This window comes from Lethenteron reissneri, chromosome 18, assembly GCF_015708825.2.
Source record: "Lethenteron reissneri isolate LAM-NWPU_2019-01 chromosome 18, ASM1570882v1, whole genome shotgun sequence".
NCBI classification, from domain to species: Eukaryota; Metazoa; Chordata; class Hyperoartia; order Petromyzontiformes; family Petromyzontidae; genus Lethenteron; species Lethenteron reissneri.
In genome coordinates this window covers 13509987-13530743 of record NC_083796.1, presented here as the reverse complement: position 1 = coordinate 13530743, position 20757 = coordinate 13509987, and the positions used below count along the sequence as shown (strand labels likewise).

At 54.7% G+C, this 20757-nt stretch overlaps 1 protein-coding gene across 4 annotated transcripts in view; it reads left to right on the top strand.

Annotated features, from left to right (window-relative positions):
* MYO5A (myosin VA) overlaps positions 1-19431 on the top strand; it is a 115933-nt gene extending 96502 nt beyond the window's left edge. For 3 of the 4 annotated variants that reach the window (XM_061553873.1, XM_061553872.1, XM_061553870.1), the window contains 10 exons: positions 1134-1320; positions 1805-1898; positions 2266-2409; positions 3693-3847; positions 4844-4933; positions 5595-5745; positions 9593-9878; positions 12741-12915; positions 13238-13318; positions 14733-19431. In XM_061553873.1, the coding sequence (XP_061409857.1) occupies positions 1134-1320; positions 1805-1898; positions 2266-2409; positions 3693-3847; positions 4844-4933; positions 5595-5745; positions 9593-9878; positions 12741-12915; positions 13238-13318; positions 14733-14885 (1516 nt within the window). In that variant the 3' untranslated portion in view covers positions 14886-19431. The remainder of the gene's footprint in view (positions 1-1133; positions 1321-1804; positions 1899-2265; positions 2410-3692; positions 3848-4843; positions 4934-5594; positions 5746-9592; positions 9879-12740; positions 12916-13237; positions 13319-14732) is intronic. The other variant, XM_061553871.1, reaches the window with a different exon arrangement.
* The last annotated feature ends 1326 nt before the right edge of the window (positions 19432-20757 follow it).

The following is a 20757-nucleotide window of genomic DNA, read 5'->3' as shown; positions in this document are numbered from 1 at the left end:
TGTCCTGAATGTGACCTGCGGGCACGCGACCAGGATATTTATTTTCTCTGCCATGCAAATAACGGCATTTGAGATCCTGATGACATTTATATTTTTTTTGGGGGGGGGGGGGGGGTGCGAGGGTGCGAGGAAGGGAAAATAAATCCAAATTGAGAACAGAATTGCACAGCGACGGCAACGTTATTTTTGTGATTCATCGCGAAAAGGAGTTGCGAAATGCAATCGTGACCTTGGCGGTGGACATCCATGGAATCTTGACGGGGCTTTTGTTTTTGAAGTTTCGTCCTCGCTCCACATGAGCACGAACGCGAGGCGTGCGTTCTCCCTCTCCGGACGGTGGGCGCCGCCACGCTCCGCCTAGGCGCGTTATAACGCCATCTCGTGCGCCTGGCACTCGGGAACATAGCCTCGTGCGTTCATTGATCGCCCGTGGCTCTGAGGTAAATTCGGGTCCGAAGGAGAATTTCAGAGTAAGGCACAAGGGAACACGTTCGCATGACGAGAGTGACGGCGTCGTAACGGGTGGCTATCAAGTATAGCTCATCGGCGTTGGGAATCGCTGTTTCAATTCACCCCGATTCCCTGTATATCCCCCAGCCCCCACGTCTAGCATCGCTTCTCCCGAGTGTCAAGGCATGGCTAGACTAAAGCGGCGGGGAGAAAATCAACGGTCGGTCACGAGCTTGGGGGCGACGGAAGTGACAACGCCGATGGGCAGGAGCAGCAATGAGAGTTGTAGACGGGGTGGGGGAGGGGCGGGGGGGGGGGGGGGACAGCGATCGCCCAGAGAGTGGAATCGGTCAGAGACGGGGACGGGGAGAGGAGAGCTTCTCTCCCGGCTTCAGAGAGCACCAAGAGCACGAGTTGGCATCTGAGCACCATCCCTCGCTGCTTCGGCGGGGTTCTCGTGCGGAGTGAATTGATGGTCTCGGCCCGGTGGCCGGTGATTGACGGAGGGCGAGTTGGTGGACCGATGTGAGGATTGAGCGGCGACGTAATCTCACTTCTCATCGTTTTTCTCACCGCGCCACGGCTCCCCCGCTGCCCGCGCCCCCCCCTCACGCCCCTCCCCCCGATCCCCCCCCTCCCGCCCGCCCCCCCCGCCCGCTCGCCCACCGCCGCTCGCCGCACAGGCTGCTGGAGAGCCAGCTGCAGGGCCAGGCGCGCCGCCACGAGGCGCAGCTGGAGTCGTCGCGGCGCGAGGCGGCGCTGCTCAGGGAGGAGAACGGGCGGCTCGCGCAGTCGCTGCAGCTGCCCCCGGACGCGCGCGTGGAGCCCAGCCTGCAGCTGGAGATCACGCGCCTCACCAACGAGAACCTGGCACGGCGGCGCTACTCACTCGCCACCACTCACCGCAGCCACCACCGCCACTCACTCACCGCGGCCACCACCGCCACTCACTCGCCGCCACTCGCCGCGGCCACCACCGCAGGCGTCGCATCGCTGGGTTTAGACGGCAGTGCTACATTTCTCAGGCTTATTTCTGCGCGTTGGTTGTGCCCCTTTATCCGTTTGCCTGCGGGGCTGATGGCAGAGGGCAGCAAGGGAACCTCTGCCCATGTCTACACCTTTCCCTCCCCCCACCTCGACTCACTCGTGCTGACCGGCATAGAAAATAACCCCCACGACGCGCGTGGCATGGGGAGGCCTTCATCCAGCAGTGGGTTGACAGGGAGGGCTGCACGAGAACATTTCGGCTACACTCGGCCTCGCCTCAGCCGACCATGATGAGCCGTGGGTGTCTGGGCCTGGCGTGTCCCTTCACCGGCGCTAACAGCCCCCCCCCCCACGTGGCCATGTGCAGGATCTCTGGGAAAAGAACGAGAACCAGGAGAAGACGATCCGCAAGCTCAAGAAGCAGCTGAAGGTTCTGGATCGCAAGATCAAAGACCTGGAGGGTGAGAGCTATATCCTGGAAACATCCTTGACATAACTGCCCAAAACCCCACTGTTTCCACGAAGACCAATGTTAGCCCATTTACAGCCTTACAGTGATAGCCCATCTACAGCATGTAATAATATTGTTTATATATATACAGCCTCGGTGTGTTGGTGCCGTGCCGTGTGTCGGTTGTGTGTGTGTGCCGTGTTGGAGCATGGTGCTGTGCCATGTGTAGGCTTGGTGTGTGTTGGCGCATGCCGTGCGTCGGCACGGTGTCCGCGTGTGTGCCGCGTGTTGACGCCCGGTGGGCTGCCCCCCTGCGTGTGTGCCGCGTGTTGACGCCCGGTGGGCTTGCCCCCCTGTGTGTGTGCCGCGGCGAGCAGCGGGCGTGGCGCCCCACGCGGAGCCGGCGGTCGAGGAGATGGCGACGCGTCACCCGGCGATCCAGCGCCTGGAGAAGGAGTTCCAGGGCATGCTGGAGTTCCACAACGACGACGAGAACCGCCTCATCAGGAACCTCGTTGTCGGTGCGCCATGCGCTCGGCCTGCTCAATTTGTGCCCGCTTTCTGGAAGGAGGTTACCTCGCGAAATTCACGAAACCTCGCCGAGATCTGCGCCCCCATTTGGAATAAGAGGCCCTGGGCCTCGAACCGACGCCTCGTTTCCACGACCACTTGTTCCCAAACTGGTCTCAAGTCAGCCGGGAACCAAGGGGTGGGTCAACAAAATGCGTTTGGCGCACGTCCCTGAGATCCCAAAGTGGGCAGGGCCGCATTAATGTAAGGGACAGGAACCAAACCTTTGGAACCGAAGCGTTGTGATCGGGCCTCCACGTTTCTCCGAAGTGTCCACGGGCCAAAGCAGACAGTGCTGCCACTTGAGGTGGATTGTCATCGTTCGATTCTTGTGGGTTTTTTGTTGTTGCTGAAGGTGCCACATTCACTCTGGTGAATGTGGCACCTCCAGTGTTTGCAGGGGGTCGTGTGAACCCGCGACGTGCGCTGGCGACGCCCTGCTTATCCGCGTCAGTCTGTTGCAGCGCCGTCGACAGATAAAGGACACGATAACGGTCGAGAACCGAAGTGTTCACAGCCACGAGGGGTACGGGGGGGGGGGGCGAGGGCTCGGGCGATCCTCCACCATGGCGCTGTCCCGTCGCTGCGCTAAGCTGCTCGTTGCCAAGCCACGTTGGATGTAGAGAGGGGGCCAAGTCGCGTCGCCCCTTTGACGACAGTAAACGATCTTCCACTCGCTGCACCTCCGATCAGCACGGTTGGCTACGTACGGTCGGTGCGAAAGAGATTCAACATACGTACGTTCCCTACCGTATATCCATGCTCGGGTCGCCGTGGGCTGTTGACATTGATGCCACCTGATGACACAAGCACGACAGCTCTGTGCACGTCAGCTGTGCTTTGCTGCTCGCCAGTGCAGTAGCGTCACGCGTGGAGCTATGGAATGTGTAGAAGCCGAATGGTCAAATTAAGAGGCGGAGGTCGCAATCGTTGTTGTCCGTTGGCTGTGTGCATTGGCCGCTGTGTTGTGTGTGGCCGCTGTGTTGTGTGTGTGTGTGCTGTGTGTGTGATGTGTGTGTGTGTGCTGTGTGACTGCTGTGTGTGCTGTGTGTGCTGTGTGTGTGTGCTGTGTGTGTGTTGTGTGTGTGCTGCTGTGTGTGTGTTGTGTGTGTGTGCTGTGTGTGTGCTGTGTGACTGCTGTGTGTGCTGTGTGTGTGTGTGCTGTGTGTGTGCAACTGCTGTGTGTGTGTGTGCAACTGCTGTGTGTGTGTAACTGCTGTGTGTGTGACGCTAGACTTGAAGCCAAATGAGCTGTCCCAGAGGCTCCTTCCGGGGCTGCCCGCGTACATCCTGTTCATGTGCGTGCGCCACGCCGACTACACCAACGATGACCAGAAGGTCCGCTCGCTGCTCACCTCCACTATCAACGGCATCAAGAAAGTCCTCAAGGTACACGCGCTGTGTTGGGCCACGTGACAACCTTTCTTTCCTACAGCATTCCTGCATTGCTCCTCACCCACTTCACCGGCTCTTGCATATTTCAGTCGGGTCGATCAAACATTTTGAGTCTTGGGCACGCCGGGTAACTGTAACAGGGCGACGGGAAAGTGTCATCGTCGCCCCCCTCCTGGAGTGTGGGATCGGAGGTCACTTGCACGAGATATCGGACGCGGTTCTTTGGTAGCCACTTCAGCTACCGAAGGCAAGGACATCGAACACGTGGCACATTGGTGTGAAGCCTTGACCGGAGTAAAACGACTAACAAGGGGAGATCGTTGAGTGGCTGAAAACCGTGCGCGCAGCGCACGAGCGTATTGGCAGCGTCCACAATGAGACGCAAAACGACACCAGAATATGATCTGAGAAATATGACATGCAATTGTAAAGAACTATAACGATTCGTTTTTTTTTTAAACGGGGGGTTGTAGCTTCAAGGGCACTTGCATTAGCAATGTTTCCAGCGGCGAGTCTGGAGTTGGCGTCAGGCTGGAGCTGGAGAGTCGTAGATTCTCCTGGATCTAGGCCTTCAAAGGGCCTCTGTGGCGTTTTACGTTGTTTCTTTTTGTTTCATACGAGTCGGTGTGCCATTGAATTACGAAGCAGAAGGCAAACCAATTTATATATTCCTGTATGCGCATGTTTCTACCAAATTGGAATGATTTCCTTGTCTCGCGCAATTACCAACGCGATAGTCGTTGTCTTTTCTCGGTTATTGTGACCGCAACGAGCCGTGCTCACTCGTGATCGAACGGCCCCATCACCGCTCGTCACCGCTCATACAGGGAGGCACGGACACTGCACGGTGCTCTGTGCGAGTGCCCGCCTTGGCCAGTGGACAAAGAGACTCCGCGGGTGTCCCGTCCCGGTTGCTCGTCCCCCAGACCCTCGCACGCCGCTGCGTTCGTCGAGGGTCGGACGTTGATGCTGTCTTGTCGTTTATTTCAGAAGCGCAACGATGACTTTGAGATCGTCTGCTTCTGGCTGTCCAACACGTGCCGCCTGCTTCACTGCCTCAAGCAGTACAGCGGGGAGGAGGTGAGTGTGTGTCTCGGTGTGTCTCAGGAGGAGGTGAGTGTGTGTCTTGGTGTGTCTTGGTGTGTCTCGGTGTGTCTTGGTGTGTCTCGGTGTGTCTTGGTGTGTCTCAGGAGGAGGTGAGTGTGTTTCTCGGCAAATGAGTGAGACTCCCCAGTGTGCTTCATATAATAGGCGACGTTTCAGGCAATGGTTCTGCTTCCTAGCTATGGAGCAGGGCCGTTGACCTTGAGGGTATTTTGGCGAACTCTTTCACGCCTGTTTGGGTGACCAAGAAGACGTGGGAGTTCCCACACTTTACCCCCCACCACGTGCAGCCTACTGATGGACTCACTGTGGACAGGGGTCGGAGAGAACTTGAGAAACTCGCTCCATTGTTTCTACTGCCGTTGCCGGGAGGTCAAATCGAGCGGTGACGCGTGTGTGACGCGTGGGGGTCGCGTGAGTGACGCGCGGGGGTTGCGTGTGTGACGCGCGGGGGTCGCGTGTGTGACGCATGTGTGACGCGTGTGTGACGCGTGTGTGACGCGTGTGTGACGCGTGTGTGACGCGTGTGTGACGCATGTGTGACGCGCGGGGGTCGCGTGAGTGACGCGCGGGCGTTATGTGTGTGACGCGCGGGGGTCGCGTGTGTGACGCACGGGGTCGCCGTTTCTGCACTCAGGGCTACGCGCAGCAGAACACCTCCAAGCAGAACGAGCACTGCCTCAAGAACTTTGACCTCACCGAGTACCGGCAGGTGCTGAGCGACCTGGCGATCCACATCTACCAGCAGCTGATCAAGATCATCGAGGTTGTCCTGCAGCCCATGATTGGTACGTGTGCCGGCCTTCGCCTTCCGGCGTGTATGTTCCATGACACAAAACCACGGTTGCCACCCGTCCTGCCTTTCCCAGGGATGTCCTCTGCTTGCCACGACTGTCCGAGGAACTGTGCAGTTCCTCCCGGGACATTAGAAAGTCGTGGATTTTGTATTAACATTAAAAATAATAATACTACTAGACCACTCTGGACAATGCGTTTACACGTTCAGTAATTCTAACCTCTTCCCATTAAGAGATATTCTTCTTTCCATGGAACGTCCCAGTTTATTGTGGCAAACCTACACGGACTTAATTGTACGCACATGTCCACCAAGCACACGCGTGTGTCTGGTCCAATTCTCTCTGCGGCATTCCAATTCGGAGTAATGCATTCCACGTGAGTCCATGACGTGCCCACATTGGTACTCCGAGTGACCACGAGTCTCCGTGCGCTGCAGTTGCTCTCACATGGTCGTGCCGTCGTTCGGTTTGAAAGGTCGCTCATCCTCCGTTGCTGCCCGCACTGTCTGGAGCTCCGTTCCGCCAGCCGTCCGCGCTGTCAGCTCCCTGGCCCCGTCCAACTCCAGCCTCTGTGTACCGCCTTTGTTTTACGCTGCCAATGACTCACTGGCTGCCCACGTGCGGCTGCACAACATCTTGGGGCGCGGTCACATTCAAATGACACGTCAATGCACGATGTTGACATTAACAAGAGACAACCTCCCGGCCAGGTATAATTTAAAATGTAACTTTAGGACAGTGAAGTCTGCTGATGAAAATTCGATCTCCAGTTCAGGCTTGGTGGGGAGTAGATGGTTTCCTTTTGCTATTTTATTTCGTGAGTGCCCGGGGGGCTTTTTACCGAGTTCAGATTCACGCCACACGTTGGTCTCGCTCAACGACTGAACGTTGCTACTGTGAGCGTGGCCTCGTGTGTAAGACTCGCACGGTAGCTGTGATTTCCAGGCAAGGATATTTAGTAAATTCATATTTCAAATTGTTACACGGTGATAAATGGGTTCATTATAATATGTAACTGGCTTCAATGAAGGCACAGCCCTCCCTCCGTATAAACCCCGTAGCCGCAGCCTAAATTAGTTTGCATTGGTAGAGTAACTCTGCTATGAAATTGCGAAATGCGTCCGTCGATTCGTGCCGTTGGGTTTCTGTCGTAAAATATAAAACGAGGAAGCGCTGAATTGAGGCGCGGCTCACCGTTTGTGCTCTGCTGCCAATTGCAACTTGATTCGGTGGATCTCAACCTGGCCCCTTTCCTGGAGTGCTCTTCCAGTAACGACGAGCCTGCCTTGTCACACACAAAGACAAACATCCCCCGTATAACCTTGACAGACTGTAGGGGCAAGTGCTGTTAGCGAGCACCTATGAAGGCTGGAACGGTACACGAGGGGATGGGTGGCCAGCACCACACCCGGTCGCCTTTTTCTCCCCAGTGGCGATGTTTACACACCGCACCAGGTACTCATTTCAGGCTGAGCCGACCTCGGGGAGGCCCAGGACTCATTCAAATAATCGTCACTGGTGTGAGCGGGAATCAAACCCGGGTCGCCAGGTTCATAGCGCAGCGCGCTAACCGCTAGACTACCGCTTGCCAGATACGCCTTGCTACACACCTTGCCAGGCACAGCTTGCCACACACACACACACCTTGCCAGATACGCCTTGCCACACACACACACACCTTGCCACGCACACACACACAACCACCATTCGCCACTAAGTGGCGGTGACGTCACCACGGCGGTTGTGCCAGGCTATGTGCACGTTAAAGCCACGTGAAGTGTCAAACGCACGCTGGCACGAGGTTACGGGACAGACCCAGCAGGTGCCATGGGTCGACTGACTGAGATGACTTCTGCCCAAAGCACCACCTATGCCCCCTACTGTGCCAACTCGTTGTGTTTTAGCCACCCGGTACTCTGCTCGTTGTTGTGAACATCGCTCATCTGCCCTCCGTTGTTGCTGGAGGGCGACTGCCTCCAACTGCCCAGTAGCAGCGTCCTTCACGAGCCTCCTCCACAGAGGCCGATCTTGTCACAGCTGATACCAGTCATCGGCAAGTCCACTCAGCTCCACGTCCTCCTGTACCACATCACTCCATCTCTTAGCCCGTGCCGCGCCCGTCTAGCCCCCTCGATCCGGCTGAACAAAAGCTGTTTAGCCATGTGGTGGCTGGGCATGCAGCTAGCATAACCCAGTCAATGCAGCCTTGCCTGCCGGAGGAGCTCACTAAGGGGACTTTGTCACACGCACAAAGACAAAGATCCCCCGTATAGCCTGAACAGACTGTTGGGGCAAGTGCTGTCAGGCAGAGCTCCGGTAGCGGAGTGGTGGGGGGTGACCGCCCCCGTGTGCAAACGCAGCCTCGGTGACGCGCACAGCGTGGATTGCTTCGCTGCGGCCAGACGGCAGAGCTGGAAACTTGAGGGATAATATATTCGCGCGATCGACATTACCCCGTAAAATAAAACCCGTGAATCTTTTGTAAGGTCCTGGAGTTTCGTGACGCAGCCACCGGATGTAATCGTGCCGCAGTCGGGATGCGACTGCGTGTCGGACCCGCTGACCGATGCCAATTGTTGAGCTCGTGACGCGTGCGTTTATGTGTATGCGTGTCTGTATGTTGAACTTCTTTTGCGCCGTACGTAGCCAACCGTGACAATCGCAGGTGCGGGGAAATTGTTGGGGTCACGTGGGGTCACCGGTGGCCACTCAATTTGACACAATGTAAAAAAAGATAACAGCCGTAGAGGTCACCAATGTCTGCGCTTTAAACAAATCTATTGTACCAGTTTGGCGTCCGTGTTCGACACGATGAGCCAGAGTTGGTAGGCAATAACGCCACCTTCGCTGATCGATACATTTTTTCCCCCCACACGTGTTTAAACTCCCACACTTGTGAAATGTAACAGCGGGGATATTGATCTAAGTAGCTATTTGTGACGGGTGTGTCGTCTCTATTTATAGCCCAAAGCTATCGGTTCCCTTTTAGATGTTTTTGTTATTTTTTTAGCGATGGCTCCGTAAACATGTTTAGTGTGGACGCCGCTCAATGGTTTTGTTTTAAAACGAACCCAGCACACGAACTGCATTGATCTCAGAATGCTGGGGCACTTGAGTTTACAGTGCAATTAGTGCGCGGGGCTTACATTTTGTTTTAGAATTGTCGGTTTTAAAACGCGCGCCTTTTGAGGTTGCCGTGCGGCATAGAGGTCGTGGCGCTGAGCTGGCGCTGGCTGAGGAATCCTGAGTTAGAATCCTGAGTTTGAATCTTGATTTAGAATCCCGCGTTCGAATCCCGCGTTATAATTTCATGTTAGAATCCCGAGTTATAATCCTGAGTTTCGACAGCGAACTGTGGCCAAGCCGTGTTCTCAAGTGTAGCGAGTTAGTGGTATCAGCTCACACACAAAAAGCCCCCATTGCATAAAATTTGGTTCTGCACGTAATTTGTCTGAATTCCACCTCTGAGAATGAAGTATCGGTTTTACTTTCGTAGGACGAACCTCACTGGCATATGCGGAGCAGGTTAGGAGAGTGTTGGCCTTCTACTGTGCCCGTGGGGTCACTTGAAGGGATCTCAGAGGTAGCTCTGTGAAGCCCGCTTCAGCGAGCCGCTCTCTCGAGCACAGGACGGTCGCACCGCTCTCTGTACGTACGTTGACCTTCTTTCGCGTCCGCACGTAGCCAACCGTGCCGATCGGAGGTGCCAAGAGATCCGAGTCTGTTGGTAGTCTCGTGGCGTGACACTGATAGCACAATTGGGATGGATAATCATTTTATTGTTTACAAATGCGTATCTTTTCTTGAAGTGTGCACTCTTGCCTTTGCCGTTGGCCAGTGCCCGGAATGCTGGAGCACGAGACCATCCAGAGCGTGTCGAGCGTGAAGGCCACCGGCTTGCGCAAGCGCTCGTCCAGCATCGCCAACGGGGGCTCCCACTTCACCCTCGAGTCGATCCTGCGCCAGCTGTCCGTCATCTACGACACGATGGGCCGCCACGGCATGGACCCCGAGCTGGTGAAGCAGGTGGTGCGCCAGGTGTTCTATCAGCTGGGCTCCACCACCCTCAACAACCTGCTGCTGCGCAAAGACATGTGCTCGTGGAGCAAGGGCATGCAGATCAGGTGCGTGTGTGCTTGCGTGCGTGCGTGTGTGTGTGCGTGAGTGCGTGTGTGCGTGCGTGCTTGAGTGTGTGCTTGCGTGCGTGCGTGTGTGCGTGAGTGTGTGCATGCATGCGTGTGTGCGTGCATGCGTGCATGTGTGCGTGCGTGCGTGCGTGTGTGTGTGCATATGTGCGTGTGTGCGTGCTTGCGTGCGTGCTTGAGTGTGTGTATGCCTGTGTGCGTGAGTGCGTGCGTGAGTTTGTGCGTGCTTGCTTGAGTGTGTGCGTGTGCGAGCGAGTGCGTGGCGTACGCTCACGCGATGGCAGACGATCGGCAAGTCGGCTCCTTTGTTTTCGTTTTTTTTGGCCAAATCTGAACCCCCCAAATTGAGGTCCCAGTTGCACCGCCATCGGCGTCGCGTCGCGTGACGAAGTTATCCATTTGGATCGCTCGCACGTCAACGCCAGACTCGTGACCGGCCCCAGTCTCTTGCCACGCGTGAGCCAGGACTATAGAAAGCCATTTCTAAACTGTAAAACTATAAACTGTTTTTTTTTATTTGATCAGGTAAGGCCCCCCCCCCCTGCGTTATCAAGCGAATTTTTTTCCAGAAGCGACCTGGCTCTCGCGAATGATAGCCCAGCGAACGTGGCTCATCATCACGCGGACATTTAAAGCGGCCAACTACTCAGGGCGTCTTGATCGAACCGAGTTGGGAGTGAGCCACAGACTCCTTGTTGACGCGACTGATACGATCGTGTCGAAATGCAAAGTATTCGTGTCAGGAGGGTGAAGGGGAAGTGGCAGGAGGAGCGTGCCGGCGGCGGCGCGTGTGTGGAATGGGGCAGGGCAAGGTTACTGAGAATGAGCAACGCCGTAGCAGCGAGGATCGGTGTCGCGCAGTGGTGGACTCCTCAGTGGTGGACTTCTCAGTGGTGGACTCCTCAGTGGTGGACTTCCCAGTGGTGGACTTCTCAGTGGTGGACTCCTCAGTGGTGGACTTCTCAGTGGTGGACTTCTCAGTGGTGGACTTCTTAGTGGTGGACTCCTCAGTGGTGGACTTCTCAGTGGTGGATTTCTTAGTGGTGGACTCAGTGGTGGACTTCTCAGTGGTGGACTTCTTAGTGGTGGACTCCTCAGTGGTGGACTTCTCAGTGGTGGACTTCTCAGTGGTGGACTCAGTGGTGGACTTGCGTGCCTCACAGCAAGAAGGCCTTGCATTTGATTCCCGACTCGGCACCTTTCTTGTGTTTGAATTGGCATGTTTGAGTTATTGGCATGTTTGAGTTATTGGCATGTTTGAGTTTGCATGTTTGAGTTGGTGTGTGAGTTTGCATGTTTGAGTTGGTGTGTGTTGAGTTTGCATGTTTGAGTTGGTGTGTGTTGAGTTTGCATGTTTGAGTTGGTGTGTCGTTTTCCCCACCTGTTCAGCGATGGGTTTCCTCCGCTTTCTCTGGTTTGCTCCTAAAAAATCACGAGGCTGAAAAAAAGAATCACCTTCAGTTTACTCGACTGATATCACACGCGGCATCAGCGGCAGCGGCAGCAGCAGCATCGGCCTCGACTGCGAAAGCTTGGCAGGAGCCTCCCTCCTACAAGAGGGCCCCGTGGAGGTCAATTCCTGACTGTGTAGGACAGTTGGGGAAATCAGGCACTCGGTGTGGCGTTTAAAGTATTTGACTCTCATTTATCCCTGCACTGCTGTGTGTCACACACAGGCGCACGCTTGTGCTGTGTGTACACACAGACGCACGTTTGTTTATTACCGCAAAAGTTAAACACCGCACCCCGCATTTATCGCAAGGCGCTGCCTAATCTCCTACGCGGTCATCTCTTATCAGTTCCATCCGACTGGGGGACTGCGCGGTGGAATTTCCAAGTTACCAACTGCAGCCTCGATTGTCATGTAAATGATCTGTGTTGTGGTTCGCTGGGGTGGGTGGCGTGGGTGAGGTCATATTCAACTTTAGTGTCGCTAGACTGTGGTGTTGGGTGGCGGTCGGACCTGTTCGTCCGTCTCGATGCCACGGCGACTTCGCTGTGCGGCGCGGGGGAAATCCCCAGCCTCGCCTCGGCCTCGGCTCAAGAACCCGACGTCACGCAGCTGAGCGCCGTGCCAAGTTTAATGACGGGGCATCGTGTGTGTGCTTTAGTCTCTGTGCCTGCCCGTGCCTTCCAGCGAAACGCCACACAAATAATAACAACAACAGGAACAGTCACAAGGGATGGTATGATTTTTTAAAAATCCGTCTGCTTTTAGGTAAATCTGACACTCCTCTTTCCCTTAACAGTGCCGAGTGCTCTTGTACTCGTGTGTAATGCGCGTACACATCTGTGCTCCTCCGGGTTTTCCCTCCCCGTTTATAATTGACGTGACGCGTTTCAGAGTATTTGGCCGCTACACATCTCCACGTGATCGGCCGCCCACTCCGTTGAGCTGTCATTCGCGATGGCCAGGTCGCTCCTCAAAAAGAGCCCTTACCGAGTAAAATAAAAAAAATAGTGGCTGTACGATGAACTTCTTTCACACCGTACGTAGCCAACAGTGATAATCGGAGGTGCAGCGGGGGAGGGGGGGGAAACGACAAACTGGACAAAAAAAGCGGTTCTCAGAGAAATCGACTTGGTCTCTCCCTCCTCTGCAAGCCAGAACTCGCGTCGGGGGAAACAAAACCCAAACTCTCTGCAGAGGAGGGAAACAAAACAAAACTTTCCGCAAAGTTTGCGTTCTGCCACACGGACGCTTCCGGGTCGAGGCCATCCCCGGCGTGGCAACTGCGGCCTGGCGCGCCGACCTTGCCGACCTTGCCGACCCCGCCAACCTTGCCGACCCCGCTGACCTCGCCGACCTTGCCGACCCCGCTGTCCCCCCGCCGCCCGCAGGTACAACGTGAGCCAGTTGGAGGAGTGGCTCCGGGACCGCAAGCTGCAGGACAGCGGCGCCAAGGAGACGCTGCTGCCCCTCATCGAGGCCGCCCAGGTGTTGCAGGTCAACAAGAAGACCGAGCAGGACGCCGAGGCCATCTGCTCCATCTGCACGGCGCTCTCGCCCGCGCAGGTACGCGCGTGCGCACGAGCGCACGTGTACGTACGCACGTACGCACGTGTACGCACGCACGCACGTGTACGTACACATGCACGCACGTGTACGCATTTCATCGGGTATTCATCGAGGCTGAGTCACCGTAGGCCCTATGCAGAGTAGACCTGGGTGGGGCCAAAGGGACATTTGGTGATGCAGGGCCCAAATCTAGCGCCACCCCACCTACTCCCCCTCCCCACTCCCCACCTTGCCGGCCCCGTGGTGAACCATCATCGCGAGCGAACGAGTTTTAAATCGTGCCAATTAATTGATCGTGTCTCTTGCCTTTCTTGTTCAGATTACGAAGATCCTGAACCTGTACACCCCTGTGAACGAGTTTGAGGAGCGCGTGACCGTCTCGTTCATTCGCATCATCCAGGTACGGCGGCGACACCTGTAGCCATCGGCATCCAAGATCGGCTTCGTGGAGTTTAGCGGAGACGATTGCGTAACGGCGCTCTCGCACGTGGGCCGCGCGGTTGGACAGCGGTCACCCTGCCGTCCGAGCGGCTCGTCGTAACGTGCTTATCGGGGAAACTAATTAGCACAGCTGAGCGAGCAGCCTGGTCTTTGAGCACCGGCTGGCTCCTTTGATTAAAACCCAGGCTGTCAAAGGCATTACAAGCGGGCAGGCTGATCCGTTAAGAGAGCCTCTGTTTATGCCGGGAGATTCCACTGCGCTGTGCACGCGGGTGCCACGGGCGCATTAACCGCGACGGGGGTAACGTGTTCTAATGCGCACACTCGCACGAATTGCTCCGCTATGCTACTTAACCTTTTTTTTAAGCGTTGCTCGTATTAAATCGTTCCATCGTCAGGCTTTAGGCACGACGTGGTAGACGCGGGTGCTGGCAATCATTGTGGGAAGCTTCGGGGCAGTCGCTTTCTGATCTTTGTAGTTCTCTCGAAAATGCTGACGTCGGGCGGGCGGGCGCAATCGTTCGTAAGCTCCGACCACGCGTTTCACTCGTGGGTACCACCGCCCGAGATGGCTTGGCCGTCGTGGTGATGCGACATGATAACCTTTGGACATGCTTGCGGTTATCAAATAATTTTCTCTTATTTGCCATGCAGATCAAATCGGTGCTCCTATCGCCTTTGCTACCTTACGCGGTACCAGTCTCAGGCCAGTCGGCAATAATCGCAAGACGCAAATATTAGTTTTTATCTTAATTTTATTCAGCCTTTCGTACAGAATCAATAAATGGATCCGCGTCATTACTGCAAACCTTCTGTCATGCGTCCCATGTCAATCAATAATGGCCTATTAACTTATTACACGGTGGAGCAGTGGTTTAGCGCAGTGCGCTATGAACCGGGCGACCTGAGTTTGGTTCCTGGCCACAGCTAACGTCACTTTCCGATGACTCTTGTCCTGGGCTTCACCTTCACCAACCTACACTGCCCAGTGTGGTGAAGTATGACCATACAACCTCTGTTACGTGGACGCCATGAGCAGTGGATTGACAAAGTACTTAAAATTATATTTATATTCAAACATATTAGGGGCCGATGTCGTTATTTCAACAACTACGGCATTCGGCCTCATTGTGAAAACGTCAAGCCACCGCTGGATGACGTGTTCCCTGTGCCCTTGCGGGTTATTGGCGGTTATTTGACTGCACTTCGCCCGGCTGGCCGCTGCTGGTTGGGTGAAAAGGCGTGGCAGCGTGGACTGTGGGAGTGACGTGGCCACAGTACGACGATGTGTGCCGCTGCACCACCCGTGCCCTGTGGACCCCCTCTCACTCTGCATCCCCTTCCCCCCCCCCCGCCCCCACCGCGCACGGCAGGGCCAGCTGAAGGAGCGACCCAACTCCACGCAGCTGCTCATGGACGCCAAGCGAATGTTCCCCGTCACCTTCCCCTTCAACCCCTCCTCCCTGGGGCTCGACTCCATCCAGATCCCCGGCACCCTGAGCCTCGCCTTCCTCAACCGCGTCTAGAGCCGCCTCCTCATTCGCTCCCACAAAGGGCCGCCACCATCTCCCCTCTCCCGTTTTACTTGTCATTGTTGTTTTAAACGGCGGCCAGCATCGCCCGGCAGCATGAACATTGCCAAGAAACGCGAGCGGCTCGCGGGCCAATTCTCAGCGCGCTCCGGGCTTCACAGGGAGGTGCTTGCAAGCTGTCAGTACCGTGGTTAGCAAGGTCAGGGGTCCTGGTGCAAGGAACGAAATGGGGGTGTGTGTGTCCATCCCCCCCCATCTTCTTCAAAGGCCCCAGGGTGCCCTAGGCCCGCGAGTCCCGGTGCGGTCGCTCACCGCCTGCACACTCGGCAGCTACGCCGCTGGGTTCTTACCCATTGCCCGCTGCAGATAGAAACCGCGTGAGATGCCGTGGCCGAGTTGTCGGTGGTGGTGGTGATGGCCCTCGTATCCTCAGGTTGGCCAGGACTCACCAGGGCGCCGGTGTGTACGTGTACAAAGACTCGCGCGCGCACCCACACGGACCACCACCCTCCTGTGCCCTGACAAAGTCACCATCGTCAACCCGCCTAACTACCATCAGTAAATAAAGCAAAACGTAATTGGCTCGTGTCTGTGGTATCTGCATCTCCTAACGTTATTCACTACATTCCACCACGGTTTCGCAGTTGGGTTAGTTCCTACTAATCTTAGTTACGACAAATAAAGGGTTAGTTACAAAAATCCGGGTCTGACCAATTGCCTAACAAGGGGTTTATAGGCGATGTTAAAAACATATCAAACAATGTTTTGGATTATTTGCGCAGAACATCTCTGTACAGTTGTATCGGTTGCATTGCCATAGCGTTGCGCGCCACCTCTCGGCTCTCTCGTCGGGTCTGGCGTGTTTTCCCCGTTGTGTGTATTTTCTTTGTTGTAAGCAATGTCGTCACGGTGCCACCAAGAACAAAACCTACCGAAGGAAACCGTCAGGAAGGAAGGAAGGTTGTGCCGGTGGAGCATTCGTGGGAGCGGCAGAGGAGAGAGTCCACGAGGGGGGGGGGGGGTTCAGTGCCCCCACGTGGCTGTGTTGGGGTGAACCCACAACGGCGTCTGTACTTTACCCCTGGAGCCATCGGCGTGCAATGTGGACACACGTTTGCCTCTCTCACCTCCAGATCGCGACCCAGGTGCGTCGCGGCTGCTATGCGCGCGTCTCACGGTCTCCCGTCTCGCGGCTCCGCCCGTGCGTCAAGCTTTGACCCCGTTGCAATCGGTACCTGGCGGTCGCCGCTCGTCGTCGAGGGTTAAGATTCCGCAGTAAGCTTTCAGGAATTGACAAAATTAGTGATTGTGGGTAATTCTAGGACGCGCGCCGCTGTGCCGGTGAATCATTGATGGGCCTCCTCTCCAGATTGCCGTCTCGGAATTCTCACGCAGAGCGCGCGTGCGTCCTCTTACAAAACATCGCCACACAACCGCAGGAGGATACTCAACCCACGTGCGAACGTGGCGACCGCCCGTTCACCCAACGTTTGTTCAAAGCAAACGCTGTGCGTGCGTTAGTTATAGTGAATAGTAAGAACCCGAATGCCGTTTTAGTTTATGAAAACTTATTTTTTTTCTTTCTAAATGCAGTTTACATTCTTTTTCCTCTTTTGTGAGAGGTTTTGCTCGGCAATCCTGGCAGGGCAAACGCCATGTATTCGCCGCTTCCAGAGCCCGCGGGGCTCTTTTTATCTGCAGGTGCGGCAGCTCTCAGAGCTTCCTGGTCTGTTGCAGCGGTGGCGGTGGTGGCGGTGGTGGCGGTGGCGGTGGTGGCGGTGGTGGTGGCTGCACAGCGATGTTTCCGCGCGTACTGGGTCACCTGTACCTTGTCGGTCATGTTGTCTTAGATTTATTAATTTTATACACTTAGGGGTTTTTTTTTCTTTCTACAAATATACATTTGGCGGTTGTACCCGGACCAACACCTTTGTGGCATCAAGAGCAGTCCCATTCCCTCCTGTCGCCCACTTTTGGCTGTGGTCTCGCGTGCCCCGTGGCCATGAATCCATCGCGGTCTTTGAGTCTCAAGACCCTTTATCAGGAGGGTCCTGCCAAGTGTTCGCAGCAGGGGTGGTCGATGTTGCGTGTGTGCGTGCGTCCGTGTGCGCATGATCCCAATTGAATAATCCCCAGGTAATATTTCAGCATTGGGATGTTTTGGCCAATACCGGTGACATCGTGTGTGGGTTTTTAGCTGCGGGAGGAAATTGGTGAGCGTGCAGGAAACCGATGCAGAACAGGGGGGTAGGGGGGGAGAAAGAGAAACGTGCAAACTGCACTTCGCTCGCACGCAAGACAAAGAGGATTCCGCTATGGCCGTCACCAGCGTGTTGGTGCGGGTGCTGCTTGTGAGTGGCGATGGGGGGGACGACAAAACGACAACAAATTCGAGCGAGTGGCCAGCACCACGCCCGGCCGGCATCGTCTCCCCAGTGCTGATGTTTGACTCGCCGGCACCGGGTACCCTGTCAAGGCCGAGGCGACTCGGGGGAGGCCCCCCCCCCCCCCCCCCCCGAGGCTGCTTGAAATATTTGTCACCGATTTTGACCGTGAGCGGGAACCCGAAATGCGGTCGCCGAGTTGGTCCAGCTGTGTGAGGCCTCGCGCGTGGAATCAAGACGTCAGACCCATTCATTTACCCAAGCGGAATTTCCGACGAGAACATTTCTTTTATGTAAACACCCGTTGCTACATTGTGCCTATTAGATACTTTTTAAAGTTAAGACTTCAACAACAACAACAAAAAAGGAACATTTCCTGAAAAAAACAGGAATGCACGCTCTGTGTCAGGGTCTTGACCTCCACGGTCGTGAACCCACCGCCGATGCCGCGTGACACGAGTGACACGAGTGACAAGTTTGTTGTCGTTGTGGCCCAGTGATGCAATGCCCTCCGCCGTTGTGCTTGTGGCTCCCTGGACGCCGTGGCACCGCTATAACAACACGCTGCTGTCACCGTGGCTCCGGTCAGCGCTGCCCCCCCAAGTCAATAAACACCGCGTGCCCGCAACACGCGATGCCCGTCGGGTGTTCTGTATCCTTCGCCTGCCGTGACGCGCGCGCGAGCTCGGTTCTGTGCTCCGGTTCATCCAGGAACCGGGAGGTCGTGGATCGCTTGTCTACGGATTCCGCGTGTGCCACCATCCGAGGGGTGAGGCATCGCTTTGGGCTCGCTGCAAAGTAGGTGGCACAGTGCCCGATGTTACGTGGGGAGCGGTGGTGGAGCGGTTAGCGCTACGGACCCGGTGACCCGGGTTCGATTCCCGCTCACGGCCAACACCGGTGACGATCATCTGAACCGGTCCTGGGCCTCCCCTAGGTCGACTCGGCCTCAAATGAGTGCCTGGTGCGGTGTGTAAACATCGCCACTGGGGAGACAAAGGCGGTCGGGCGTGGTGCTGGCCACCCAACCCCTCGTGTGCCGTTCCAGCCTTCATAGGTGCTCGCTAACAGCACTTGCCCCAACAGTCTGTTAAGGCTACACGGGGGATCTTTGTCTGAATGTCATCCACTTCATGGTGTCGGGTTTCTTTCCGTGCACGCAGCCTTCAGGAATTCGCTAAAGCATCACCAAGTCTGGAATCTTAAGACGTATTTTGGCTTTCCGGAGTAAACATTGTTCTTATTTTTGTCAAAAGTGTCGCATGTTAACACGGTTTGCTCTGTGCATTTGCTGAGCTTGGCACACGGGCCCATGGCACTGGAAGAAGACATGGGTGGTCGTGTGAGGAAAGGCTTCGTCCAGCAGTGGATAGAGCTCAACACTGCCGATTACGCACATTCTGGATGCGAGGAAGCAATTGTGGCAGGCGAAGGTGATCCTTGGGTGGTTGAGGGGGCAGCGGTTGCAACACGCGCAGCTTTGTGTGTCAAAAAATATCAACAACAAAGAGACCGAATGCCCTACGTGGCTAAAGTAAATCTCCGAAAACCACCCCGAATCAAAAGCGTGCGATGTCTGCTGTGCAGTAATCCGAGCGATGACTGCAGATCCATCGGCGCGGTGTTTGTGAAGAAGGCTGCTCGGGTTCCACGCAGCGTTCTAACTCGTCGGCCTCGCGAGACATCTCCCGACGACTTTTTCATTTTTTTTCGCGAACGCGGCCTCACGCGCCACGTGGGGACCCATGCTGTGGGGGTACAGGGGGTGGGGGGGTTACAAACCCCGCGGATAATTTGTTTGGGGAGGTTCGCCACCCACGTGACGGGAGCGCAGTGTCATTGGGGGGGAAAAAAACGTGTTCTGTTTGAGTCTTCGTTTGTCGTTCACGGAGTGGCAGATTGTAAATTATTACAGACCAATTATTCCAAAGAGAGGATGAGACTCGGGTGTAGATGTAGCGGTGAGGTCTCGTGGCTGCAATGCAATCCCAGGGTGGAACGGTGTAATCGGCTAAAACACTTCTTACATTCCAATGCTGCACTGGGATATCGAGCAGAAGAAAAACACGGCTTATTATCAAAATGGACAAATCATAAACGGGAGATTACATATCATTATGTACAGAATAAAAGTTACCCTTACTGTGTAAATTCCACTTGGGTTTTGTCTTTTGTTTTATGGAAACTCATTTCCACCCTTCCTGGCCGAGCCCTGTCTCTTACACCGCCTCTGTCTTCGTTGATAAGATGGGTGTCTGAATGTCCGTGCAATGTAACGGTTGTCGCCGAATCTTTGTGACGTTCATGACTACGGCCACGTGTCTCGCAGCGCTGTTGTTGTGTTGCCTTTGTAGTGCTGGGTTTGACATTGGCCTATGGTTGTTGTTTTTTCATCAACTGCGTATTGGAGATATTCAAGCGGGGCTAGTTTCACAAAGTTGTGTTTGGCGAGGAGTTTGGGATTGTTAAATGCAACGACTGTGTTCCAACTTCCACTTTGACTGCACCGCGATAATCGAATTAAAAATGACCTTGACTTGCCTGTTGATAAAATATCAATTTCGCAAACCTTGTTATTCCATATCAAGCGTTCGTAAGTTAACTCGGGTGGAAACGCGATCAATCCGGATGAATCGGCTTGTTTATGCACGTGGCGGTTGTGTTTGCATTGTCAAATATCTCTTCAGCAGTAATTGCTTCTGTGGCAATGAGACCCAGCCCATCACTTCACCGACGTCAACCTGCAATAGATGCGGCATTATGCGTTGGCCACAATACTGAATAGTGTGCATATCACGAATCGTAGCACAAGCTGTGATCATGCATTTTAAACGCGTGATGATTTGTTCCCGAATTCTATCCCATGTGGGTCCGTCCCAAATCCCTTGTACAGACAGACAGCAGAGACTTCGTGCCACGTTGGAATATTATTCTGGAATCCAGCAGATAAGTCGATTTGATTTTGAGATTACAATTCTATGATGGAGCACGTTGGTTTGTGGAATGAATATCGCAGAATGCTTCTGGCAGAACAATGAAGCGGTGAGTTTGTGGTACGGTACTTTGGTGTTTTGCCTCTGTTTATGCATTCAGTAAAACAAGAAATGTAACTGAATATCCCCCGTAGACATTTGTTAAACAAAAATCCCGCATGGGTCATATTGCATAACCAAGGTTCTCCGACATTTAGAATTACTGTAAAATGTCATTTCTTACTGCTGTGCGAGACCACACTTACGTTGCGATCCATATTATGCTCATTAAATTGATGTTTTGAAATAGATTAAAATAGAAATGCTCTATTTGGGCCCTAAATACTGTCCTCTATTTAGGTTATGCCATTGAACACAGTTGCCTGCTTAGGCATATGACTAATCAGTTTTATGAAAGCATGTTTGGAAATAATAATCATAATTCATATAGATGTTTGCGTTAGGCCATGTAATGATCTGGACGTGTGTCTTGCAATTAGGTGGCTATTA